Source organism: Lagopus leucura, unplaced genomic scaffold, assembly GCF_019238085.1.
Source record: "Lagopus leucura isolate 7727_CA_CO unplaced genomic scaffold, USGS_WTPT01 Super-Scaffold_100019, whole genome shotgun sequence".
NCBI classification, from domain to species: Eukaryota; Metazoa; Chordata; class Aves; order Galliformes; family Phasianidae; genus Lagopus; species Lagopus leucura.
Window position 1 is genome coordinate 106,291 of NW_024962273.1, and position 27,895 is coordinate 134,185.

Here is a 27,895-nt window from a genome sequence, read left to right on the forward strand (position 1 = left end):
AAAATGAGAGAGAGAACAAATGATGCAAAAAGAAAATGACACTGAGGTCTTGGTTTAATACATATGTATTCCAGGTTGATGGCTGATTTCATTAGCAAATCTCATTGTTATGCAATGTCTGTTCTTCTGCAGCAAAATGAATATTGTATTCTCAGAGGCTCTGTGTGTGTGTGTGTGTGTGTGTGTGATATCATGGTGATAGAAAAACTAAAGAGTATGTATTTTCAGTTACTTTTACCTTTAAAAATTTTTTTTTAAAAAGCCTTCATATTTTCAAATCAGTTATTTTAAATTGCATTTTTTCAATAAACTTCTAATGGGAAATTTTAATGGAAAACTGCAATTTATTCTCCCCCTTTTCTCTGTGCGTTTTTTTGCCACGTTTGCAACCTATGCAGTCTCTTCCTGAAAACCTTCAGTTTGACTAAGTAAGGTTAACAATGAGTTTACCATATCAAAGATAAAAGCTTAAGGTAAGAATATTAGTCTCCGTGATGCTTTTTTAAAGAGCTGACACTAGTATCAGCCATTATATTCAGCTCTGAAATAAGCATTATCTCAGTCAAATCTCTTTGAGCTTGAGTGTTAACATTCTTCAGTATATTCCATTAAAATACTAAATTGGAAAACTGTGCATACAGTAAGATGAATCAGCGTTGTTATGGAGTGATGTTTTGGTGTGTAGGACAACGGGATTCTTAAGATGGACTTCACTTTCTTTAGCTAGTGAAATGCTCGGTACTTTAATAAATGCAGTGTACAAACTAAGGGAACACTTGAGAAGAAGGCATTGGTGCAGGACAATTAAAACGTACTGAGGTAATTAATTTGGATATATCTTTTATGCCCTTCCAGAATGTATTCTATATATCAACTTTGTGGGGTCAGAATCTAGTAGAGGACGTATGAAATGCCAGTGAATTTTGAATATTTTACGTCTAGTTCTGGGTAATGAGCCAGCATGAAGGAGGTTTTTGGACTCTGTAGTAACAGGAAGAATAGATGGCAGTTTCTTGGCTTTTCGTTAGAGTGCCTTTTACATGCATTGAAGCAAATCTGTTTTTATTAGAATTTTTTTAGAGATATGATTAATAATGGTATCATGTGGCTGTCTGTTTCTGAATGGTTGCTCTATAGTAGTTACTGTGGTTATTCCAATTCCAAGATACTGTTTTAGCACTGAAAATGCTAGATGAAGTGTCTGTGTGTTTGGTAAATAATCGGAATGGAATGAAATAAAATGAAGCTAAATCACAAGCAATAGAGCAATGTATGCAACCCGAGTATAGAGGAGGTAGAACAAAGAGCAGGTTTCTTACCAGCCCTTCCCCTTAGGAAAGGTAGCCTGTTCCTGGCCTTTTCCTTTGGTAGGACTATGTCCAGAGTAAGAATGCAGATTACTTAGCATCAGCTGTTGGCTTGGAAAGATTGGTTTGTTTGGTTTTCTTGGTGGTGAGTGAGATACTAATTGAAATGAGATTATCTGACTCTTGCTGCTTCTTGATGGTTTTTCAGATGCAGAGTGCAATTTCATCTGATGTTACGCTGTGCATTAATGGGACCCAGGAACGATCTTTGTGCAGTAGCATGTATGGGATAAAATGGTACAGGGGCTTTTGAATGCAGCCAGAATCTCTTAGGGACACAACTCAGGCTACTTTTCATGTGTGATCGTGTGAGGGGCTCTTCACAGTAAGAGGTTTTGAGGCTTTCAGCACAGTACAGGTGGGGCAAGGAAAGGTATCTTCCTACCTTTTGTAGCTTGCTTGGGGATGATTTTTATTAACTTGTTTTCTTGAGGAAGATGATGATTTAAAACCTGTGGCATCACACTCCAGAAAACTATTTCTGAAAGTAATCAACTATCCTTATTGTCCTGTTATTTGTTTTAGTCACCTATGCAGCTAGTGTCAAAGGATTCCACCTAAAATTATCAGAAGGAAAAGACAGAACAATATGGTATGTGAACCTTTTAGAAATTAGTTTGTTAAGTGCTCTACAGAGATGAGTGCAAGAAGTTCCAGCTCTCCAAAGTCATTACTGCAGACTGTGTTTATAGGTGATACTGGAATTTAGGTCTCCTTTTTATATTCATAAATATTTACTATTTTTAGGATGTGTTGTGACGTAATATGTAGTTCTTACAGTAATTTTGATGTCTGGGGTGTGATGCAAAAGACAGTTCTCTGGCTTTATTGGCATTCACTGAAGGTTTCATAGAAATTCTGTTCTCTCAGGCAGTTTATAAGCAAGGTTCATGGCTTAACTCTTTTTGCTTTATCACAGGATGAACGATGACAGTTTATATCATAATCTGTTTTAAAGTAGAACCTGCTATAATGACGCAGTTCTAGAGTTATAGATGGCATCAAATGTCGTCTTGGTTAGATCATTACTTTCAGATAAGAGTTTTGAGATGATTCTTGTAGTCTGTGGAGGTACCATTAGCTTTTTAAAATCCCTTTGACAGGAGTCATAGTTTTCGTGAAAGAATACATGCCTCTGCAAGAAGCTCTTGATGTTTCTTAAACGAAAGAAGTAGAATTCCCTTAATGTCCATAGAATGAATCTCCTTAGGCACTGTTAGGGGTACCAGTAAAAGAGGAACTTTACTTGCTCTTATTGTACTTAGTTTGTTGTTTTTTTTTTTAAATCGATACGTGTCTCTGTAGCTACAATGTGCTATATGTAAAAAATATATTTTAAACCTTCTTGAAAGACAGTGTCTGTTCTGTTGGACTTCACAGATTGGTGACGTGCAGCTTTGTGTTGTCGGGTGCTAATGCATACTTAAGATGTAGTTGGATTTCTTTTATCATATGTTTCAGCATCCTATTAGGACTCTTCTGTAAACATGGGGCTGTCATGGAGCTGAAGTGAGGACCAGTATTTTAGAGACCAGTAAAATTCCGGAGAACAATGATTGCTTATTCGTCATTCTTGCTGACTAATAGAGGTAGTGGTGGTTGTTCTGTACATGTAGTTTCTGTATTAGAGCTGGAATTCAGAAAGTAAATCCAGACTTTGTTTGGCTGTTTCCAGTGATGCGTTTTGTCTCTCTCTTCTGCATTGCTGTCTCAAAGTAATACAGCTGTTCCACAGTAAATGTGTGGTGGTTTTTTTTTTGTTGTTGTTGTTTTCTTTGTTATGAGTTAATGTGGATTAAAGTAATTTTAGAAAAAACTATCTTCTATGAGGCAGTATTTGAGCATGCAGAACAACTGTACATGCAAGGCTCAAATTTATAGTGGCTGTTTTCTAATTTGCAGAGTTCTGGAAGGGATAATTCCCTGATTGAGGCTGTAAGTCGATGTGTGAGTTTGAATTTCTATGCTTCCTTCAGAAGCACTGCATATATAGTTCAACAAGACTGCTTTTTTTTTTTTTTTTTCTTTTTCAAGTGCATGACAGTAGCAAAGCAGACAAAGCAAAATGCTGATATTTTGATTTAGTTTTGGGAATGAATTATGTTCTTGTGTTGTATTAGGAAATCGTGGCTGTACTAATTAGATCTGTGACAAGCAGGATTCACTAATGTCCTGCTTTGGGTATTGCCTTGTTTGCAGAGATCACTGTTAGTAATATATCAGCCTGTTTGGGAGGTGGTGATGGCAAAGTAGCTCCTTCACTGGCACAAGTTACTCTTCAGCAGCAGAGCTGGCAATTTGTTGTCTTTCCAATAATGTTTTCTGTGGGTTTTTGTTTTTTTTTTTTTCCTCATATTGTTCCTTTGTTAGCTTGTGAAAAATGACTGTGATGCATTTATAACATCGTGATTAGAGACTTCTTGGTTCTTGTGTTTCTGGTTTAGTTTCCTCAGACATGTCACACTGCTGTACGCCCTAGCTGTTACTTAATGCTGAGTTGGATAATTACTTTTCAGTTTTGTGTATTTCCTCTAGTATGTAAATGATCTTCTATTTTGCTTCCTGCTATCCTTGTGCTCTTACTTTGGGTCACTTTGGCAGTTTCACTCGCATCCACCTGCTGCACAATAAATTCGTTGTTTGCTGCATAAATGAGCTCCATCTCCTGTTGGCTGGCTGAAGCTGCCCAGGTGCGGTGTGGCTTTTCTTTCACGAGTCTCAGAATGGATTTCTGTGTGCAATTTCTACATTGTTTTTTGGAGAGGACTGGTTTTGCTTTGAGTTTTCATAGTAGCGGTTTTCGTTTGTTCGAAAAGAGTTGTTGAACTTAATGTTTTGGAAGGTTCTCGGTACAGGGAAGTGTGATTGATTTTTTTTAGCAGAGGAAAAACAGTGTTGGGCAGCTAAAAGTTGTCATTAAGTTATTCTTCTTCTAAAATTATATTCAGCTAGTTGATTTTGATAATTCATGCGTGTTATTAGTATATGTGTTTTGAGATCAGTGATTCAGTGCTGAATGGAGCGAATAGGATTGGTTTCCTTGTTTCAGTTGTTCCAGGTGTGATTCAGCAGCTTTTGTTCCCTACGTGCGCATACGTTTAATTTAAAAGAAAAAGCTTTATTTTCTTTGGTTCGGCTTAGGAAAGAAGCCAGCAAGGTACAGAGCGAATAGTGATCTAACATTGTGGAAAGCACTTCTGTCACGGGTCAGAGCTGGTTTTGCATTTGGATGCCGCGTCGACGCACGTAATCGAAGTACTACGGGACACCTGTGGTTAACGCCGCGAAGCGCAGCCCGGCGGCTGACGGCAGTGCGAGCCTGCGCGCCATTGCTGGTCGGAGCGCTCCACCTGCCTTTCAGTTTGTTTACCAGGAAATCTAGATGTGTAAACTGCAGGAAGTACTGTTTGACCCTCTCTGACAGTATCTCATTACAATAATTGCTAATCTCTGAGTAAGACAGCCATGTTTTGTGTGTAGCACCGAGGGAGGTTGTGGTAGGTTTTAGATGCGTCCTCAAACACAGCTGTGGAAATGCTTGCTTGAATTTTGTTTACAGAGCAGCTTTTGACAACAGACATCTGCCGACCTATGGGCTCAGCAGAGCTGGAGCACAATAGCTCGTGTGCTTTCTTCCTTCTCGACTGAGAGGAAAAAATACTACGGCTTGTTTTGGAGCCTTGTCACTGCTCTGTAGCGACAGGATAATGGCTACTTCCTGACTAAACTGCTCTCCACAGTAAGCCGTTAATGTTCTGTGTCTATTCTCCTGTAATGCCAGGAATCCAGTGCTTTTGTGTGCTCCCAGACCAAGTTAATAGTTTGAAGTGTTTATAGATTGAGAGAGAAATATATGGAGTTTTAAGTATCAAAATTTTGTTGCCTTTTCTCCCCCCCCCCCCGAGACAGACCTCTGCTGCTTTCTTGTAATGCCTATTTGGGAGCAGCTATGAGAAAATAAACCTGATTTGCATGAGTTTTTTTTAATAAAGCATGAAAATGTATTTAGATACTGAACAAGCAACAAGCATTAACTTCATGAAAAATTCTATTGATTGCTCACTGGACAAACTCGGTGACCAAAAGTGCACGGTATCATATATGTTCGTAATTTATTTTACCATAGAGAGTACCTTTCTGTGTCTAACGTAAACCTAGTTACAAATAAAACCATCTTTTATCACCTTTTCTTAAATGTATAAGATGTTGTTTCTCTGTTTACTAGAAATAAGGACTGTTTTTCTTCAATACGTTTCTCTGTGGTGAGTACTGTGTGAGTGGAGAGCTGTGTGTACAGGTCCAGTTTTATTTTGCTCTAGAGTATTAATATGAGAGACTTCATGTTGTAAAGTGACTTGCTGTTCACTTCTGATCTTAGTTAAATGAGTCCAAAATCATTTTATAGCTGGTTTAAAATGTTAACATGTTAATAGCATCGAATTTGTAGCAGAATTGTTATGTACCATGAGAAACATTCTTGTAGTTCTGTACCAAAACCGCAAATGCACGTTCTTTTTTAAACAATGTTTGGAAAGGTACTAAGTCAAATTCTGCAGTTCCAATCTATGTTTGTATTAAAATGATACTGTGTGTTTGATATGAAGGATTTCTTGTCCATCAGAGCATGCTGTATGTGCTGCTCCCTCTCTGCCCAGCTGGTTTCCTTCACCCTTGACAGTTTTTCCCAGTGTCTTAGAATTCTGATGTGAAAACGTCTTGCTTGTTCTTACTAATCTTGCCATGCTTGGTCACTGTAGAGGCTTGTGAACTCAGAGCTTGGTGTCTCACAACTGAAATTACTGGCTCCAAGCTTCGTGTCTGCTTCCTTAACAAAATTGACTTGCTGTGGAACTGGAGGGACATTCCTGATAACTTCTGGAGCTGTTCTTGATGATTTGCTTCTCCATGCAGGTTGGCTCAGTGAAGCACTGGGGGCACCTTGGGTCCCAGGATACAGCTGCTTCTGCTGTGTGTGTACAGCAGCCATCAGCCCTGTGCACCTCTTGTGCCATCTCCTTGAGGTGAATGCTGTGGGCAGCAATTAGAGTTGCCTTTGGCTTCCTTCTTCCTGCTTCAAAAGAAGTGCAGGATTGTTTGTTAGTCACATGTGACTACGATGTCCCAGGTTGCTCTTAGAGTGCCTTTTCATTTTAAAGGAATAGTTAATGAGAGTACTTCATATCAGTTCACATTCAGGTACTTGCCAAGCTTTGCTAAGAAAACAATGCCTCATACAGCTAAAATGATGTCCTGCATTTTAACTAGAACGTTTTGAATGGAGGAAAAGTGAATGTTTAGTATGTGCCTTTCTTCGACCCCTGAAATCTGAGTTCATATTCTCAGAGGTGATTTTGATTTTTGTAGAGGCCAGTAGGGATGTTTTACTGTCTTCTTTCTATACTGTGTGTAGAGACAGAAATGCAGTCCGTCAGGTTTTCTGTTTCTAATCGCATCCTTTAAGTGTGTAAATAACATTGAAACACCAGATTGGCATCTGCATGATTTGTAAGAATAGTACTGTGAGTGGGTGATGAGGATGGTCTGCTGACAAGGTAATAGCTTCTGAGGCTTCTCTTCAGGCTTGGTTTTATTTATTAAGAGCCCATTATTATTTCTTCTGGTTAGTTTCTTCAAGTAAACTTGAGTGGACTTATTTTTTCTTAAATGTTCACATTTATTTTGAGATCTTAATGTCTTAAATCTGGAAGAAACAATGAACAAATAACATCAACAACAAAGACATTTTGGAAATGAAGGTGGAGTCCAATGGTGAAGTGAGTTTAAACGGTGTAGCACAGAGTACTTCCTTCTAAAACTGGTTCTAGGTTCCTGAAGAACTATGTGTGTGTGGGTCAACATGAAAATGTGGATACCACTTCTCTGTCTTATCCTGGCTGCTTCATTTATGAGGAAGGACTTGAATTAACATTCTTGTCTTTCCTGTTTCTGTGAGTACATGATGTGTTTTGTAGTGTGTGTAGGTTTAGGACTGCAGTGCAAAGTTATCCCATCCTAGGTGTCCTCATTCTCTAAAAGTTGTGTAATGAACAGTCCATGATGTATGAGTAGGTTATTTAGGCTTCTGTGATGTTCACATACTCAAGTTAGATATCTGGATTTGCAGTTCAAAACATTATTTATTCTCAAAAGTAGTGAGTTGTTGGGACCTCTTTCCTTTATCTTATGCGTTTGGATTGGCGTTCCTCCGCCCAGAAGCACAGTAATACCAGGTGAACAAAATATGTTGATCGTAGCGAGTTGTCTGAGAAGTTTTTCTGTAAGTATGTTAGAACAGATGCATTGGGTTTGACCACATTAATGCTCATTGATGTGTTCTGTCATTCCTCAGAGGTAGTGAGCAAGGTTCACTTACAGAAAACACTGGTTGGTTTTACACAAGCAGGAGTTTTAACTGTCTTGAATTTTAACAGTGCAAAGATGAACCTGTGTTAGCGTTTGACATGGGAAATTCATCAGGGCATTTCCTTTGCAATTTTTCCTTAAGCTTTATTGTCTCTCTTGTAATTGCAGCTGAGTCTGAGTTTGAGCTGACTTAGTAGTATGTCTTTTGAACCGGAAGTGGAGGAGTACGGTACCGTGGCCCAGAGACAGAGCGTTGTGCAACAGAGCTAACTGTAACTAAATTTTTGGGTAATAAAAGGCAGAAACGTTGCGCTGTGGGTAGAGTGAGTTCATGTGTAAGTATGGTAAGAAGAATATAACCAGATTAAACAACAAGATTTTTGCAATGGAGTGACTGTTAATGTATGAAGTACCACAGTAAACTCCCAAGCAATTGTCAACGAGCTTCTGAATAATTCTGGAGATTTTCTAATCTCTAAATTCATTGTGATGATTATGTAATTTACTCTAACAAAAGCTATGTGCAGTTTTGTTTTCCATTGTTGCTGTTACTACAGGATGATGAATAAAAATCATCAGCTTTGAAGAAAAAGATAAAGGGGAAAAAGGAAAAGTAGATGCTGGGTTTCACTTAAAAGAACTTTATTGACAGAAAGAGTGTGTTATGTTTTGGGAATTTTCCTTAATCTGAAGTAAGATTTAATGGATATTTTGCTTCAAACACTGAATACCTATTTGGGTAATGTTTTATTCAAGACCTGCAATTTAAAAAAAATAAATATCATGAAGAATACTGAAATAGATTGGAAAATTATATATTTTGTCACGTGTTACTAAAAATCCTCAGGTACTGTACCTTATTTATTAATTCTTTAATAAAAAATGCCATTACACAATACTAAAGGAAGTTCAGGTTTAGCTTGTTGTACATAAACCGCTGAATGTATTTTAACCTTCAGACTGCATAGGTTGCTTTTCTGTCTTATGCTGCTGATTTAGTTCTAATGTGCAGCTGCTTAGAGAGCTCACTTAAATACAAACCAACTGAATGTGTGTGGATTTTTATTTATTTTATTGCAGGTGATCTAGGATTTCTATAATCATTAGAAGAGAGTCAAATTTATGAAACAAAAAATATCACGTGTAACAAGCAGTGTTCCCCAGGGGGAGTCAGTGCTGGGTCTGGTCTCGTTCAGCATCTTTATCAGCGACATGGATGAAGGGATAGAGTCCACCCTCAGCAAGTTTGCTGATGATACAAAGCTGGGAGGAGTGGAGGACGCACCGTAAGACTATCTTGCCATTCAATAGAATCCAAACAGGCTGGAGAGTTGGGCAGGGAGGAACCTGACCAGGTTTAGCAAGAGCAAGTATGGAGTCTTGCACCTGGGGAGAATAACTGCATGCAACAGTACAAGATCGGGGATGACCTACTGGAGAGGAGCTCTGTGGAGAAGGACTCGGGGGTTCTGGTAGACGACAGGTTGGCCGTGAGCCATCAGTGTGTTGTGGTGGCCAGTGAGGCCACTGGGATCCTAGGGTGCATTAAAAAGAGCATGGCTAGGAGGTTGAGGGAGGGCTCACGGGGCGGCCTTCAGTCCAGTCTTTGTCAGCCTGTCTGTGTGTTTGAGATCGCACTGACGTGGAGGACCTTGCATGTGGCTTTGTTGAACTTAATGATGTTTTCACAGCAGGGAGCAGGGAGTTCACAGGATGTGAACACGCTACAATAGGGTGCTGGTCACAGGGTCCAGACAGAATAAAGGAATTGTTCAGGCCTCGGTTTCTTCTGGTAGTCTGATCAGAGAAGCAGAAGATGTGGGTAGTTTCAAGCCTGAAGGGAAGCTACAGCATGAGAAGAGGGATCTAGCCAGGAGGCACGGGCACAGCAGTGCTGGATGGCAGAGGGTGCCCAGCAGGCCAGCTCAGGTGGGGGCTGACGGTGCAGGTCTAAGTCTACATGGAATTTCTGGACAAACTGTGGAGTGGCTGGCCAGGGCAATTAGGACTTGCTCATGCTCCCAAGGCTCTGGCAAGGCTTCTCATGGGCATTGGAGACAGCAATTAATGTTTCAGACTTTACTATGCAGCATTCAGATTCAAATGTGTTGCTGCTCTCAACAGCAGTGCGTAATTTCCTTACTGCTGCAGTTATGCTGGGTTCCTGTGATGACTGTGATACCACAGTATCGCGTAGATTTCACATGGAGGTCTTGCAGGAAACTGAGCACAGCTCCTGAGACACGGTCAACAGAGGTACTTGTCTGCTTGTGATTTCCTGCTGTAGAATTTAGCCCTCTTTCTCTTTTTTTAGATATGGAGTCTGGAGAGCGGTTAACGTCATCATCAGTCTCCTCAAGTGCAGCTGCTTCATCTCCAGTGTCTTCTACACCTTCTGTAGCTTCTGTGGCGTCCAAGAGTGGCCTTACCACTGGAGCTGCGTCGCTGAGTTCCACGATCAACACGGGTGGTAAGAATAACGCGATTACATATTGCTATGTGACTTTAGTGGTTGTTAACACTTGTGATGAAGTTACTGCTACAAGGTCAAATATAAGATCTCACATATTTTTTGTTATTATTTTGAGGAGGGAAATTTGTATTATATGTATTTTGTACATTGTATATACATAGTACATTCAAAGTGATTTAAAATCAGCTCTTTTAAGCGTGAGAGAACTCTTCAATTTGCGAAGGTATGGGAATCATTTTACAAACTGGTCTAGCAGACTCAGTGCCACTTTCAGATTTTAGATTCACCAATCAGTTTCTTGAGAATGCGCAGTGTTCTCAGCGTTCAAGCTTAGCTGGTTAGTGTTCTGTATTGGCTTAGCTGGTTTGTGTTCTTTGCCACTAGCAGGTAGCTTTCTCAGTCTGTTTTCAATTCTTTATTATTATTATTATTTTTAAACTCCTGTACAAAATTGGTTCACAACCAACTTCTTATCTTGTTATTTATGGAGAAAGGTTAAAGGTGGAGTCCTTGCAGTTACATTCACGGATGTTATCTGTGTACTTGTTTCTGCAAGAGCATACTCAGAGTTTGCAGAGTGTATTAAAATGATACGTTTTCTTTTAATCATTTTGAGTATTTTAATTAGATTGCCAGTGCTTTTATCTTCATTTAAAATAACAGATCTGGGGTTTTTAACCAGCTGTAAGAGTAGATGATTGTTACTTGTGTATATATAAACCATTGTCCAGCTTTTTCCATCACTTCAAGTTTCCCACTATGAGAGGTTCATCCGCACTGTGAAATTAGGCATACAACTGGGAAGATTGAGAGTCGTGTTGCTGAGTTATGCAGGAGACAAACTTCGGTAGCACTGCAATGATTAAAACGCGACGGAGAAAAGTGGGAAGCACACTAATTTCTGCCATTCTAAGCAATTGTCTAGACCCGCTGCAGACCGCTGCAGTCTAAGCTGGAATGCCCTTTGCATGGTTAGAATATCTTTATATTTCTGCAGGTTGGTGCTTTATAGTTTTAGGCACTAGTTAAATATTTATTTTTACATAACGCCTTGTACTATGAAGTTCATTAATATTAGCAAAGGCATTCACAGTTGTAGTTCCATTTTCTAAGAGATCAGCATTGTTGAAATGGATGTTCTCCTTTACAGTGATGTTTTCAGTCTCTTACCTGTATAGTAGAATTTCCAAGCTGAGCTTAGAAGTTTGACCTATTTAAAGTAAGTAGAGAATGTTATGGAGTGCAGTTTAAAGTTTCACTATGCGAAGCTTGTCAACAGTAGGTTATTGACTTGAAAAACAAACACTAAAAAAAATAAAATGCTGGAATTATAAAATTGCTAGACAGTCTAATGTTTCGTAAGATGGTATCATTACAATCCAGTTTATTGTTACAAGCAAACAATGGTTTGTTTCTATTCGTCTTCACTTTATTTCACCCATATTTCAAAATCGATGGCCTCTGCCTTAGGGACAAATCAGGTATCGGCGTAAGGTAGCAGACAGTACTGGTTGTGTATTTTTATTTTTTCTTCCAGCTTCTGTGTGTTGCCTCTTGTTCTATTGTTGCTTGCCACCAAAAAGAGTCTGAGCCCACATTTTCCCTAGTCTGCTTTTTACTACTGGCATACTTTAAAAGCCTCTCTTATTGTCCTTGATCTTTTTTGCCAGACTTAATTCCAAGTGGACCTTAACCTTGTACTTTGCATCCCTACAGGCCCTGACAACATTCTTATCTTCTTCCCTAGCAGATAGGCCCCTTTTCCACTGTTACGGGATCTTTTTGTTCCCTTTGTATTTATCTGTGAGCTGGTTGCTCATGTATGCAGGTCTCCTGCCACCTTTCCCTGATTTATATAAATGTTGGGATTCTCACAGCTTTTAAGAATTCAACTGTTGTGTGATATTTTCAGGTTCTCTGTTTTTCTTCTTTCAGAATGCTAGACATCTATCTACCTATCAGACATCTGTGCCATCTGCCAGACAAGTCTTTGTCCTTTTTTGTCTTAACATTTTTCAAAGTTCAAAGATTTGTGTTGAGTGCGGAAGTATAAAAACTCAAAATTAATGTTAGAGTTGATGCTCTTATCACATTTAGCCTGTTTTCCTCACAGAGCGCTTAAAGTTGCAAGGGACTGCTGGAGGTTACCTAGTCCGTCGCACCTCATCACACTCTGGCTAAAAGATTTCCTCCTCAAACCTGACCTAAATCACCCCTCTTTTAGTTTAAAGCTGTTCCCCCTTGTCCTGTTGCTAACAGACAGTGTAGAATGTTGGTCTCCATCTTGTTTATAAGCTCCATTTAAAAACTGAAGGGATATATGTAAGTTCGTATAAGTAAAACTGTATTGAAATCTTTACCTCAGTAGCTTGAAGGTTTTATAGCCAGAATTGCCACAAGAAATTCATGTTATGAAACATGTTTGGTGATGTCTTAAGTGTTACATATGAGTATACATATATATATATAGTATAGTAAGTATATATATGTATATATATATATTTTTAACTCCCTACCAGAATTTACTAGGTCTGCTCTAAATGCTGCGTCAGAACATTCTTACAGAAATACTTGTGTGTTATTGGTAAAGCTGAGTTTGTTTTTTGTTTGCTCTGTGGTACAGAATGGTGGCGAACAGTGGACTCTCGCTCTGGGGCAGCTTTCTTCCCACCACTCTTGGGCATCTCACCGCTCTTTGCACCTCCTGCCCAGAACCATGATTCTACTCCATTCCACCCAAGAACTACAGGAAAAAATACTCGTGGCAGTTTAGAAAAAGGTAATGAGTAAAATTATTGGCTAAATAATTGCACGCTTGCACAATGTAGAATTTGAGCCTTGGTTCTCATTGCCCATTCCTAAAAAGTTCTCTATGAATTTGTTGTGCGGTGAAGCGTGAAACATAAAATTCTGGGATTTCAATTACAAAATTCTCTTTCTAATTGTATTTTTACACCTCTTCTTTTGTCTGGGATGAACAGTAGAGAATATATTCCTTTTAATATTTATAGAGTAAATAAATAATTTATTTTTTATATGTTTTGGAGTCTGTTCTGCAATGGAGGGAAGGGACAAAGCTATGATCTCAGTAAAGAACAGTTGAGTTAAACTTTTTTTTTTTTTTTTCAATTTTACATCTTTTGAACATGTTTACATTCATTTGTTTGAAGTACAAACAAGACTTTTTTTTTCAGTAATTTTGGTAGTTTTTTTAGGACCTGATCTGTATTTCAAAATCATTCTGATAGTAGTCCGAGGATTGCAGAGTTCTTGGGGCTGGGGGTATTTTCTTAGAAAACACACTTTTTGACAAATAAATAAGCAAACTTGAAAGCAAGTGTTCTCTTTAGGAGCATTCCTGCAACTTCTACTCCCTACTGCCCCCTCATTTTTTACATTTCAGAGCTCCAGAATTCTGGGAGCTTGCTGAAGTTCTTTGAAGCTGATTGATTGTTCAGAATCTGAAGCAGACTGTTCTGCAAAATATTTGCTGGAATGTAGTGTTTTTTGGTTTTCGTTTTGTTTTTATATCTTTTTTTGGAGAATCTTCTTATTCTGCCCCTAACTGAACTCTAGGTTTGTGTAGACTTCAGTTTTTTTTTTCTCTACAGCATTACATTTATTTGCACTTCACATGATGAGTGCTCTGTGTTTTGTGGTTTAAAATAAATCTGTGGGCAATTCATACTGATTCTTGGATGGTGCGTCTTTGAGTTTATGACAGAAATTGACTTTGAGTAGTCTCTTCTTAAGGGAGTATGGAAACTAGGTTATTGTGACTGGAACATCTCACCAAAAATGGCTGCTATTTTAGATTTTTAAAGTATCACTGTGTAAAATCTGTCATCTTTAGGTATAAATGGATCACTGAATGGGAACAGTACCACTGCAGCATCTGCTATCAGCACATCTGTACTATCCACTAGTATTGCAACATCTGCAGGACAAGTGAAAGCTATAACCTCAGGAGCAGGAGGCCGCAAGTACAACCAGGAGCAAAGCAAAGTTCAGCTTTTGGACACCAGAGCTGACAAAATCAAAGATAAGGTAAATATATGTAAACAATTCATGATTCAACTGAAAGAAAAAAAAAAAAAAAAAAAGAGATGGTGAATTTTCTGTTTTGTGCACACAGACATATGTTTACCCTAATAGAAAAATACTTAGGAATTTTCATCTTTGGGAGCATGATGTCCACCCTTGTGAAGTGTTATTTTTGAGGAATTTTTGTGCTTACTTTTTGCAAAACTGAAGTTTTGTTTGTGAACAATTTACACTATTTTTACTGCGTAATGACTGTATCTGATATCAGAAGTTTATTTACATTAAGCAATTATAAAATGGAAGTATGTTTTAACACAACCAATCTATAGCTATTAGCATGTAAACATATGTAATATATGAATATGTATTCATGGATAATATTTATTGAAATCATAGAATCACAGAATGGCTCAGCCTGCCCTGGGCTGACTGGCTGCCACTGGCTCAGGCTGCCCAGGGCCCTATGCAGCCTGGCCTTGGACATGTCCAGGGATGGAGCACCTGCATTTCTCTGGGCAGGCTGTGCGCTGCCCGGGGAAAAGATTTCCATCTCATATCTGATCTAAAAATCCTCTATTTAGTTTAAAGCCATTTCCCCTTGTCCTGTCATTATCGCACCATGCACATAGTTGCTCACCCTCCTGTTTGTAAACAGTACTGGCAGGCCACAGGGAGTCTCTTCTCCGACTGAACACATGCAGCTTCCTCACCCTATACACATAAGAGAAGTGATTATTTAACTCTGTAATTGTATTTCATCTAGTTTGAAACAAAATTTCAGAAGCTAAATTAAATCTTTAGGCTTTAAAAAAGGTTTTTTGGAATTCTCTTTCTATTTATCAGAAGCAAAGTCAAAGAAGTTGACTTTTTTTACTGAATTCAAATGCAAAAAAAAGGGCAGCCATCTGATATTGAAGACATTAAAAGTCTCATTGTATTAATAGAACTACTTACACAGAGAACCAAGCCTTCCTGAAGAAATTTGGCCTTCTTGAAGACCAAATTATGAAATAAGTTGAAATGTAGCAAGTACTGTGAAATTACAAATAATGTAATTTCAATGAATGTGTCTCTGAAATGTGTTGATGAATTCAGTGTGTTGGCATTATTTCTGTGTTCTTTTGCAAGAAAGCTTTTGGGTTGTGAAATTTTTGGATGCAGTGAATTTTGTAGATTTCTACACCTGAATTCCAGACCAGTTTTCTCAGCTCTAATTTGGTACGTTGCTTTGAAATGTTGTGGTGCTTAACTGATCTGCAGGTCATGTGCTCCAAAAACTGTTGTGGCAAAACCTAGTGACCTATGTTTCATTTTCATCACATTGAGAAAAACTTCTTCCTCTTTAGCTCCTGGCAAAGAGTGCCTAAACAGTTATACTGAGGGATTTCAGGCTCCTTTGCTATAGAATCTTACTGGTTTTGTTTTAAAAGAAGGTAATATATGAAATTAAAGCTGACCCATTAACAAAGCGGTCATCTTCCTGGTAGAAACCTAGAAAAAAAACAGTGGAAAGCTCCAGTAACAGTGACAGTGACTCAGGCTCCTCGTCAGACACATCAAGTGAAGGCATAAGCAGCAGTGATTCTGATGACCTAGAGGAGGATGAAGAAGAGGAGGAGGACCAGAGTGCTGAAGAGAGTGAAGATGATGAATCTGATTCTGAAAATGAAGCACATCACGAAAACAAGAACAAGGTATGACATCTCATTCTGCAGCTTGCAGTCTTGTCATTGGAAGCCGTTTGTGGAAAAAAATCATCTAGTGTTTGTACCAGAGTAATTATTTATCTGCATATTAATGAACGTTAGGAATGCTGGTTTTTGCTTGGTTTATCAGTTTTTTTGTTTTATTTAGTTTTTTCCCCTCCCATTTTTGTTTAAGTGTGGGTTTTTTGCTAGTGAGGCACTAGAAGCTTTATTTGGTTATCAAGTATGAAATATATATTAAAAAAAAAAAACAACCAACAATGAACAACAGCAACAAAACTCACAACCAACAACACCAACAAGTTAGGTGCCATGCACTGATACTGAGTTGAAAGTGTGCCTTCTCAAGATATTGCACCTTGGCAGGTGCTTTTTCATTGTAAAATGATGACTTTTCGTGATAACAAATAGAAGAACAGGATTGGAATGCTGGGTAACTTATTAGGTTTACTGTCAGATTACTTGTTAAAAGCAATCGGGTTTTAGTACTTCTTTACTGACTATTTTCTTCACGTGCTGAGATTATCTTGGAGAGAAAAAGCCCTAATTATGTCACAGGATTTAGTTTTAAATTAGCATTATTCATTCTCTGCCAAGAAGTATAATTACTCCTTTAGGATGGATGATTTTTTTTTCATCATCTTTAAGTAATCTAACATGAATGTTCGTAAATGCATCTTTTGCAGGTGCTAATGCATAGTGGTGTAAAAGATATGAAAACTGATGGGCAAAAAGCCCACGAAAAGTCCCAAGAAAAAAGAACACACCAGCAGATACCTCTTGTGTCTGATTCCCAGACTCATTCATCATTCCAGTCCCAGCAGAAGCAGCCTCAGGTTTTGTCACAGCAACTTCCGTTTATTTTCCAAAGCTCTCAGGCAAAGGAGGAATCTGTGAACAAACACACAAGTGTAATACAGTCTACAGGATTGGTTCCCAATGTGAAACCTTTGTCGTTGATACATCAAGCCAAAAAGGAAGCCTATTTAAAAATCTTAGTTCCTCCTCCTGACCTACTCAAAGCAGGGAATAAGAATACCTCCGAAGAATCCATCCCTTTGATCAGCGATGTACGATCAAAACGAGTGAGTGAAAAATCACTGTTCTTGCAGTTTGTAACCTGTGCTGCCCGCTTAACGTAACTTACTGCCACATTATCAAACTCTACTTAAATCTGATATTTAAATATAATTTACAGTGGTCTCCAATCATTTCTTGCTAATTCAGGATCTTTTATTTGGAGTTCACCTGAGTAAATTTTGTAATTTATAAGATCTTTAATACAGTAAGCCCAGTAATACCTGGAAACAAAAGGATATCTTGAAGGTGGCGTAGGCTTTTGCATGGTGGCTTATGAAGGTTATAATCTTCTCTCTTCCTTTCTATGCTGATGAAGAAAGGGATTTTGTTGTGCATCTCTTAAATAAATGTGAGCAGCTAAATTATGTATCAAAATGAGAAGAGCACTCCTGGGAAATTGAATGGGATGGGCGTTTCTAGCTTTTCTTCTCAAAGTTATAGTCAAAGTGCTGGTGTAATATTTTCCATGTCTGGTGTACAAGCATTGTAAATTTCATTTTCCATTGTTTGTTCCTTGCAGATGGAAGGATGTTCATGGATTAACTCAGTATAACCTTTGCAGTAAAATTCCTTTTTACTGAACAGGACCCTACAGTATGCTTATACATATCTATGCTAACAGTTTTGCTGTTTACAAAGCTTTGTTTTGATTTCGTACTTTGTTTTTCAATTTGTGATTACAGTAGAATCATTTTTATTGACTAGCAGTAAGTTTTCATGGTTCCTGTTCAGTTTGATTTTAGTGGAGATTAGACAGCAATAAAAATATGTGATTTTAGAAATGTTGAGGCTGTGGTTATGTGTGTGTGTATGTATATGCATATGTGTGTGTATGTGTAAGCATTCATCCAGACATTTCATGTTTTAAAACGCCTTAGAAGTAATGTCAGTGAAAAGTGAAGCCTGATTCACCGATAGAAGTCATGATTTAAAGACCTTAAAGTATTTCAAATGCTTCTTCTTCTAGACCAGAAGTGAATCATTTTGTCCTTCCAAATCCCAGGTGCTTCTCAATGTTTAAATAAGCTGATCATTTAATTGAATTTGTAAATAAATGTAATTATGGAAATATCTGTCTTTTCCATTGGAAGTGGATTCTGGTATCAGATTTAGGTCGAGAGTCTTTAAGTGGTGGTCTGTCACCCATGTAGTGCTTTTATTTCTGTAATTTTCTACTGGAAATAAGCACTACATAAATATCTATTTTATAGATTTGTGTTTAGTTTTAAGAAGTTTTTGGTTTTTCCAGAAATGTATTTGACGTAATTCATAAAAATTGAAGATTTAAGATGACCTTGTTAATTCTACTTCTTTAATCAAAGAAAGTGTCTTTGCCTTATTTTTGAAGAATTTGAGACAGATGCCCTCTAAGCTCCACTTGCATGTGTTTCTGAAGCACTAGAGTGTACTATGGGATTTTAAACTTTATGTGAAGAATTTTCAAGAATTACTTTCCTTTTTCTTCAGGGACGAAAAGCTTGTGTATCACAGCTCTTCTGCGTAGTAATGTTTTTTCTCACAATTTTCTGTGTGAAAGTTTCCTGTGCCAAGAGCCTTCAGTTGGATTTTGGCAGTGTTTTGCAGCCATTAGTGTGTTCCATTTACCACGTGCTTTAAAATGGACCATTCAGTAAAGAGATTAAATACATTGAAATGAGTAAAAAGTGGGTTTATCCCTGTGTAGCTACGTTAACTGTAGTCTATTTTTTCTGTTTGAAATCATATTTAATTTCTTCATGAAAATTGCCATCCAGAGCAATGCAGAAAGAGAAAAAGGTTCCTTGCATAATTTAAATCAGCTTCATCTTGATTTCAGTTTGTCTTTACACTGAAAGCTACTGGAGAGACAGAAAAAACTTGCAGCTACTCATCTCTTGTTCTGTAGCTAGCACTTCTGTTCTATTAAAAAGAGCTTTTCTGAAAGCAGATATTTGATTTAATAGAGTTCGTTTGGCTGAAAACAAAACAAAAAAAAAACAACAAAAAAAAAAAAAAAAAAAAAAACCACCAACTCAGATTTTATTCCTCTTCTTATTTCTTTAGGAACAATATAAACAGACATTCCCAGCAGCACAGCTAAAGAAACAGGAATCATCTAAGAGCCTGAAGAAGGTTATTGCATCTTTGTCAAGCTCAAAACCGACATCCAGTTCACCAGCTCATCAAAAACTCACATCTTTGGAAAACAACCATTCTAATCCATTCCTGACAAATGCACTTTTAGGTAATCACCAACCCAATGGAGTTATTCAGAGCGTCATCCAGGAAGTTCCTCTTGCACTTACTACAAAACAGAAGTCCCAAACCAAGATCAATGAAAGTGTAGCCATTGCTAGCAGTACCCCCTTTTCTTTGCCAGTGAACTTGAGTGCATGTGGGAAAAAAACAACTGGTAACCGGTCACTTGTTGTGCCCTCTACCTCTCCTATGTTACCCGGTTCAGGAAAGGATAAACCAGTCAGCAATAATGCAGTAAATGCAGTAAAAACACAACACCGCCTTCCATCTGCAAAACTGGTGGTGGAGCAGTTCAGAGGGGTAGACTCAGATGCCCCCAGCAGTAAAGAATCTGACGACTCAAATGATGATGATGACGACGATGAAGATGAAGATGAGGATGATGAAGATGATGATTCTGATGATAGCCAATCAGGTGGTTTAAACTTTTTAATAGGAAAAGCAGAAACTTATTTTTATGTATTGAAAACGTATTTATTTCCCACAGTATTTTTTCAATAGCAAAAGGCACTGTTGAGGTGGTGTGGCCCACCCAGTGTCTTACAGATAGCATGGAAAGTAGTGCATGCCTCCCAGTCCTTCCTTATGTCACATCCAAAATAATGTTTTGGATATTCTAGTACTTGGTTACATGGCAAGCATACTTTCAGCTGTCCTGGTAGATAGGGTTCAAGGCCTTTCTGGCAAGGCTGTCAGAGAACTAATGTCCAGACAAATCACCCAACCTGCAATTCACGTAATGTTTCCATGGCAGGGTGCACAGGAGAGGGTTGGAGAGGATAGGCTGGTTGACGGTTCTGTCAGGCAGAGCCCATCTGCTGAGCCAACTTCCTCAGCCAGAGAGGCACAAAGCAAAATTGCCTTCAAATTTTTCAAACTGGTAAGAAAAGCGTATTTCTAGGCTTTATTCAGGAGCACAGTAGAGAATGAGCTTAGAGAATTGTACCAGGACAGTTGTAAAGGCTGCATTATTCGTAGGTAACTTTCTGATTTGTTTTTGAAAGCTCAAGTGATTCAGAAAGGCATGACTTGTTTTAAAGAGTTCATTATATTCCCAGCCACTCCCTTCCCCTGGGTGCCCACATCCCTTGTGTCCTGCTCTGCCTTTGCTATTCTCTTCTAATCTTTTATCCACACACCTTCTGTTGTCCTCAGAACTGTTGCCTCTTTTCTGTTCCTTATCCGGTCTGTCCTTTACCCTATCTCTTAACTTTGCCTTACCTCCATTTTTCACGCCTCATTCTGCACCGGTTCCACCATTTGCTTCCTCCTCTTTGATCCTTATTTTACAGGATTTCACAGCTTGTATAGTTGCCCTTCTCACAGCAGGGCACACGTGCCAGGCTCACAGGGCAATCTAGCTGTAGTCTGTCCTGTGGTAAACAGTCTCTTAAAACTGTTTCTGTGTCTCTTCTCCTCGTGAGGAACAACAGTGCATTGTAACACAGAACTAGTTTATACTGTCATAATTTTAGGCATTTTGAAGTTCAGGTAAAAGGAATGTTATAAAGAGTCAGAAAGCCTTCATGTTTTAATAAGACCAAGGTCTTATTCAAGGTTTTACAAGTGTTAAACCTTTAAGTGTGTTTGCTTTTAATTAACTGGCCTTAATCTGTCTTTTGCTGTAATTTTTCTTAATAGAGTCTGAAAGTAATTCTGAGTCGGATACGGATGGGTCTGAAGATGAAGATGATGAGGATGATAAGGATCAAGATGAATCAGATACAGACACTGAGGGTGAAAAAACTCCACTGAAACTGAAGAAAACTGGTTCCTCCATGAAGAGCTCTTCCATTGGACCTGCAGCTCATTCCACTCCACTGAATCTCCAAGTAGCAAAGACCCCAAGCTCTGCACCATCTGCCTTATGTCCTGAGACCCAGCCTGCAGTTTTTCTTGGGACAACACCATCTACTCTTACACCAGGTTCACACTGTGGTATCTGAATGTCTTTTTATATAATACAGTGTAACACCTAAGTGACATGTGTTGTTAAGGTACTTACGAAAAGTATTTTTAACACTAATATGAGGTGATCTTCTCACAAGTGTTTCAAAAAGACGTTAAAATCATTCAGCAGAATTACAGGTACCTAGAAACCTGATGTTACACTCCATCTGGGACATCTTAGTCCATGTCATTTTGTGCTTGAGAGAAAGTAAGAAGTAGTAGTTGGATTTTATATTTATTATGCTAAAGCTCCTTATTGATTAATCCTTATTGAACGTATTGCTCTGAACCAGTAGTTTATGAGATCGTAGAGATCACACAATTATTTTTAAAAAATTATGGAAAGAACATAGCATAACATTAGTTATTTGATAATCCTGTACTTGGAAAGGTACAACTGCTGCAGAAAAGCCTGTGGTTTTTTTTTTTTTGAAGGTCAGACTTCTCAATTTGCACAGTAACAGTTAAATCAATTTGCATATTTACTGCTTTGAATTGGCAACTTGATATTTAATTAACACACAAGCGAAGTAAGTTTTTAATTGCATCCACTCATAGACTGGTCTTTGTAGTTCAATTCTGTGGAACAGAAATAAAATGCCATGACATTAAGTACATTAACTTTAAAGGAATGTGTGCTCGACTTCATGTTTTTTTCCATGAACAGGCAGGTGAATTACACGATAAAAGATTTCACACGTATTGAGAATAATCCACGTTCTTAAAAGTATGAAGTTAATTTTGTTTTTCAGAAATTTGGGTTGATTTATGATGCTTTTAAAAGGCTGGTGGATTTTTGTTAGTTATGGACATGACAGATTCAGTGTGTTAATTTTGTCTTCATTGTGTTAGGTTCAGTCCTTTTTTTCCCCACTAAGAACAGCCGTAGCGCTGTTAAAATATTCTTGTATTCATCTTACCTGATGGTAGTCAGTTGTTGAAGAGTTGCATGGCCTCTTCTCCATATCTGACTTTCATTACACAGCTTTTTCTCAATTCAGTTGTATTTGGATAAACAACTTTGCTCCCTCTACCATGAAGTAATATGAAGGTCCTGTTAGTTTAGGATTGCAGCAGTGTGTCCAAGAAGTTTGGCATCCAAGCATGGGCAGCTCATCTTCTAGTCACCTCCATTGGAAACCTGTGCTGTTATGTCATAAAATAGTGCTAACTGTGATAGTTTTTAGCAAGTTTGGAAGGTGTACTTTCTCATGTCTGTTTACACAGGCAAGAGGCATGTCATCTTCTTCAAACAAAAGCTCCAGACAAGCTTTTTGAGAGATGCATTTTTCCAAATCTGTTTGGGTACATAGTTGATAACATACAGTTCTCTGAAAAAAACGGAGGAAAGTACTAGGGTTCAGCACTCTTTAAACCCCACATTTGATTTTCTTTTTCACTTATATTTTTGATTCAAGTCTTTATTAGCACCAAATAAAGCAAAAGGTATTTGAATTCTGGATAGCTGGAATAATTTTTCTACTTTTGGCAGTTGACCACAGTCTCATACAAAGTGCACTTTGAGGACAGAGTCTAGTCATGGATTTTTAAAGTAAGGAATATTTCCTTTTTCATCTTCTGTATTGAAAAAACTGTCTGGTATAGAAATACAGGTGTGCATGACATTATTATAGTGCATCTCCATATGATACCTGACACAGATAAACAAGACAAGTGGCTTAGCATGGCATGATTGCTTTTTTGTTTTGTTTTGTTTTAGAAAAAGAAGCTAAAGAAAAACTACTAAAAAAAGTATTTTCAAAGAGCAATAAGTTGCATTAAGTTTTAGATATATATTATCTAGAATGTAAAAATGACTTAACTTTTCAGGATGCAAGTTTAAAGGTATAGTTTAGGAGCATGTTACTTTCTTTTTTGTAAGCTCAGGTGTTGATAAGAGATTCTTTTTTAGGCATTTCAAAGAGACGAAGAGTAACAGATGAACGGGAGTTGCGTGTTCCTCTGGAATATGGGTAGGTTGCATAGATTCTTGATATTCTGTAAGGGGGAGATGATACCTTCAAAAATCAGCTGGGAAAGAAATGATGTGTTTCAGCCCCAGGAATTTTTAAAACAAGAAAAGGGCTTCCAGGACTTAGATTTTCAACTCACAATGACTGCAGATCTCTTTAGAAGTATGAGCATATTTTATGCATTCACTTGTGCATCAAATTTACTCCTTTGCAAACATGACTTGCCTTTTAGCATTTTTGCCACTGGACATTAGTCCTTTCAGTTCATTCTGTACTCAACCAACTCCTTGAAATATTGTTCTAAAATCTGGATTTTATCAGTAGCTTGATAGTAATGAATTCATGTACAGTGAGAATTTTGACAATCAACATTGTAACAATTTCTCTTTCTTCCAGTTTGATTTTTTGATAATTAGAGTGCAACTTAGGCACTTCAGGTGAAATTCTGGAATTGCATGATGTATTTCTTAAGAAGTGAATTGTTATGTGCATCCATTTCATGTTATTCTAGCTGGCAAAGAGAAACCCGAATAAGAAACTTTGGTGGTCGTCTTCAGGGAGAAGTAGCATATTTTGCACCTTGTGGAAAGAAGCTGAGACAGTATCCTGAAGTAGTAAAGGTATTAAAGTAAATTCTTTTCTTCACTTCTGTATTCTCGTGCTACCAAGCATGTTTACAATAAAAGAATGCCATTTTTTCCTCCAGTAAAGATCCTTATTTCAAAATACGTGATGTGAGGAGATGATAATACTTGTCAGCCTGATTGCTGATTCGGTCTGTATATCACCTTGATCAAATATGCAAATCATTACACTCACAGTTAGCTGTACAAAGCTGGGTTGTAATTATTTACAAGCTGAAGTGGAAAAATATGTGATTTTTTCAGTATCTCAGCAGAAATGGAATAATGGATATCTCAAGGGACAATTTCAGCTTCAGTGCAAAAATAGGAGTGGGTGACTTCTATGAAGCCAGAGATGGACCGCAGGTATCTGCTTTTTAAAAAGTAAAGTCTTTGATCCAAGGAACATTAACCTTACTTTGGATGAAGTAGTTTTTGCTACAGTCTGAAGCATTTATTGTTTTTAGATAATTCTTTCTGAAAATTCTGCGTATTTCTTAATAATAATAATTGTGAGTTGCTTATGCCTTGATCCCTGGCAGTGTTGAAAACTGCACCTCTCAGAGATTTCAGAAGGAGCTTGCAAGGGTTCAGCGTGCCTCATGACCAACTCTGAGCCTGGTTTTGTGTAGTACGAGGGAACTCAGAGTTCCATGTTTTATCTGAGTCAGTGTTCAGCTATTTCTGACTGAAACTTGTCTTCCTGTTTTGTAGAAACCTAGTATTGATAATTTCTGTGTTTGCTTTACATTACACTGCTTTCATATATTCACCTTCATAAAATGTCTAAAATACACGTTTAAATGCGAGTGTGTGGTTTATCAGAAAGCACTAGAAACATTAGATCGTAAAGGAAGGGAAATCTGAGTATACTGGTTATGCTTTAGAGTGCCAGAATTACTGTGTGTTGTGTAGAGGAATCACACCAAAATAAATAATGTTAGAATTCTAAGGTAGTTAGTACTTTGATTGATCCATGCTTTATTTCTCTACTTTGGTCATGTTGCCTTTTCTTTAGGATGAGTGCAAAAGATTTTGCACTTCACTCAATGAGTAGATTTTCTTTTTTAAAATGTAAGCATGTTTATATGTTACTACAGCAGTTTGGATAGATAACCACACTGTAGTTTTCCCCTGTGCGACTGTGATACCGCATGGAAGTATGTAGTATTTGCATAATAAAAATTTGAAAGCCTAACAGCAACTGGATTCATGGTAAATGTTGGAATATCAGTTCCTTTTTTACCCTGTTAGGTTCTTCGTGTGTTTCCCATATTCCTTCCATAACCTTGTTCTCTTCTTCAGTTATCTTTTTCTTCCCCTCCTTCAATTCATGGGGTAATGTTCAGATCTTGCCCTTCTTTGGTACAGTAAAACTTCAGAAATGAGAAGTGGTGGAAGGGCACATTCCTGTAGGTGAGACTGTAGTATGCAGCATTGTACATCTCACTGTAGTTTCTGCTTCTGTAGTTTGTTTACAACAAATGAGGATGGACTCAATGATCTCTGGAGGTCCCTTCCAACCCCTACAATTCTGTGATTCTGTGAAATGAGGAGGACGAATCTAAACTGAGATTATGATGCCAGCTACTTGTAAAGTGCCCGTGGCTTTGTTCATTAGTTTGACCAGCAGGCTTTCAGCTTTGTTCTGCTTCCCTCTATAGTTATGCCCTTGAGATAGCCCTATAGTGTTCCTTCTGGCCTCTAGCTATTTTTTCCAGACAGCAGTGCCAGCTAGATGTCTGACATCCTCTGTCATGATTGCTAGGCCTGAGCAGATGGCCTCATTGCAGTAAGGTATTGCGTAGACCTAAAGGTTAGAAACTAAATTACTGGTTGGATTGATTGAAACTAGAAGATTATTGTGGTCCTTTCAACCCAGGCCATTCTGTGATCAGTTTCAACAATAAAGGACAACATTTCAAAATATTATTTAGATTTCTTTCTCTTTGTGCAGTGAAGCTTAGTTTATGTTGAAGACATTGCATCTCTTACATTGGCACTCGTCCTGCTTTTTCTTTTTCTCTCTCCTTTGACATATAGAAAACTCACAGAATCTCAGAATGTATGTTTTTTGTGATAAAAATGTATTCTAGTTCCAATTACGTGCATATATATATATGCACATTTATATATGATCCCAAAACACGGGTAGTTAATTATTGCCTTCTATGGAGAGAGATGTTGTCATAGTGCTCTGTAGTTGTCGAAGTTGGTTGCAGAGTGCTTGTCCTCATCACATGCAACTGGAGGAGCACTTACATGCAGAAAGTCTTTATTTCTTGTTTTTCTGGGTTTGTATTCTTCAAAACACAAAACTGCTGTAATGACATAGTGGCTAAATGTGGTGTAGTGCATGGCTAATATTGCGGTTGTTTGTATTTTAATACATGGTTAAATGAAACTATCAACTTGTGTGGTGAGAATTTCACAGCAGTTGAGATATATGAGAATTAGATTATTCAGGCATGTTTTCTTAAGGGAACATCAAGAGAAGACTCAAAGAAGTGTTTATTTTGTCACATGAAATGTGGGTAATAAGAAACAAAAATGTTGACTTCTGTTTGTGTTCTCTTACCATGAGATTCTCTTTTCCATGACATTTGAGCCACCCAAACACTGAACCAATTACAAACGGGTTCCAAGTTGTTTTGAGCATTAAACTTGATTAAAAACTGAATTAAGATTATCAACGAGATGTTAGGATGGCAACTGTCAGATGGCCTGTTGAAGTCATTGATGAAGGATGGAAACATGCTTCAGGTTCTGAACTGACATAAATCAGCACACTCATTAGTGAATTAGTGTGCATTTATTCCAGTTGAAAACTCTCCTTCCTCAGTGCCGTATGAAAGAAGAGAATATTGTGCTGCTACAATGTGCTACTGCGTTCTTCCCCACACCCTCAATTGTCACTTAATTTATAAAAGATTTAGGTAATTGAATGATCTTCATCAGCGTGCTGTGATTTCTGTGCTTAAAAATAAAATCGGATATCATTGGAAAATCGGTAGTAATTAATCCAGTAAATTTCATTCTGCTTCTCTGTAAGCACAGTGATTTCAGTATAAAAGAACAGCCATACTGGTACAGACCAGGAGTTGTGCAGAGCCCTGTGTTCTGTCTCCAGCAGCGTCTCTCAGTGAATGCCTTGGGGAAATAAAGTTGACACACCTATAGGAATAATAACTCCAGGTGTGTCCATGTGTTTTCAGGTACAGGGCTGTCCTGGGACCTATTATATAGTTTGTCTACTCAGTGTCTCTCAGTGAATCTTGTTTAAACTATTTTTGTGAAATTGTGGAAGCAAGTTTAATCACAGTATCTGGCAAGATGTTAAGTAATCTTCCCTTTTTTTGAAATGATGGTTCTTACTGCTTATTGAATCTTATTCCTGTTAGCTTCTAGTTTCTCTTCTGTGAGGATTACGTGACTGCAATATGTATCCACAGTTTGTGGTAATAATGATCTCAGAGACTTGTAGAGACCTAAATGTTTGTTATCATTAGTGTTATTGACCATAGAAAATTAAATGGAAAGCAAAAGAAATCTCCATTTCAGGATCCAAGTTGAACCGCAGCTGCAGCTTCTTCTGCTTCATGAATGAGTTTTTGTTTGTTTGTTTGCTTTTTTGGTCACATAAGATTTATGACATTTCATGGGTTCAGTGTTAGTCTACGTGATAAATATGGTATTAAATCTAGCATAGCTTGCTCAGCTTCATAAACTAAACTTCTGGTAAACTATAAGGCAGGTACTAGGCAGTAAAATGAACAATGCTTACTTCTCTTGTTAGAAAATTAAATATGATTAAATATAAAAGTCCTTTGCAGTGATGTACTGTACATGTCGTGATATGATTGTGGTTCTGAACAGCTGGTATTTAAGACCATACTAATGTAGTCCTTTGGAATCTCTGTAAACTGAGTGTGAGATGTAGTCTTATGATGGTCCTGACTGGGAGTGGTTCAGGCTTAAACATTTCTGATACATTGTGAAGAATAAGCGAAAAGAATTAAAAGTAATTTGACAAAATAAGCAAAAAATGTGCTTTGGGCTTGCTTCAGTACTTATGCAC

General features: G+C 37.8%; 1 protein-coding gene across 15 annotated transcripts in view; it reads left to right on the top strand.

The window, feature by feature from the left end:
* Positions 1-27,895, top strand: part of BAZ2B (bromodomain adjacent to zinc finger domain 2B) — a 100,565-nt gene that overhangs the window by 39,203 nt on the left and 33,467 nt on the right. For 9 of the 15 annotated variants that reach the window (XM_042877690.1, XM_042877698.1, XM_042877692.1 and 6 more), the window contains exons 3-12: positions 10,045-10,200; positions 12,827-12,982; positions 14,057-14,250; positions 15,735-15,941; positions 16,640-17,038; positions 19,077-19,686; positions 20,913-21,209; positions 23,134-23,194; positions 23,706-23,814; positions 24,082-24,183. In XM_042877690.1, the coding sequence (XP_042733624.1) occupies positions 10,047-10,200; positions 12,827-12,982; positions 14,057-14,250; positions 15,735-15,941; positions 16,640-17,038; positions 19,077-19,686; positions 20,913-21,209; positions 23,134-23,194; positions 23,706-23,814; positions 24,082-24,183 (2,289 nt within the window). In that variant the 5' untranslated portion in view covers positions 10,045-10,046. The remainder of the gene's footprint in view (positions 1-10,044; positions 10,201-12,826; positions 12,983-14,056; positions 14,251-15,734; positions 15,942-16,639; positions 17,039-19,076; positions 19,687-20,912; positions 21,210-23,133; positions 23,195-23,705; positions 23,815-24,081; positions 24,184-27,895) is intronic. The other 6 variants (XM_042877697.1, XM_042877699.1, XM_042877702.1 and 3 more) reach the window with 3 other exon arrangements.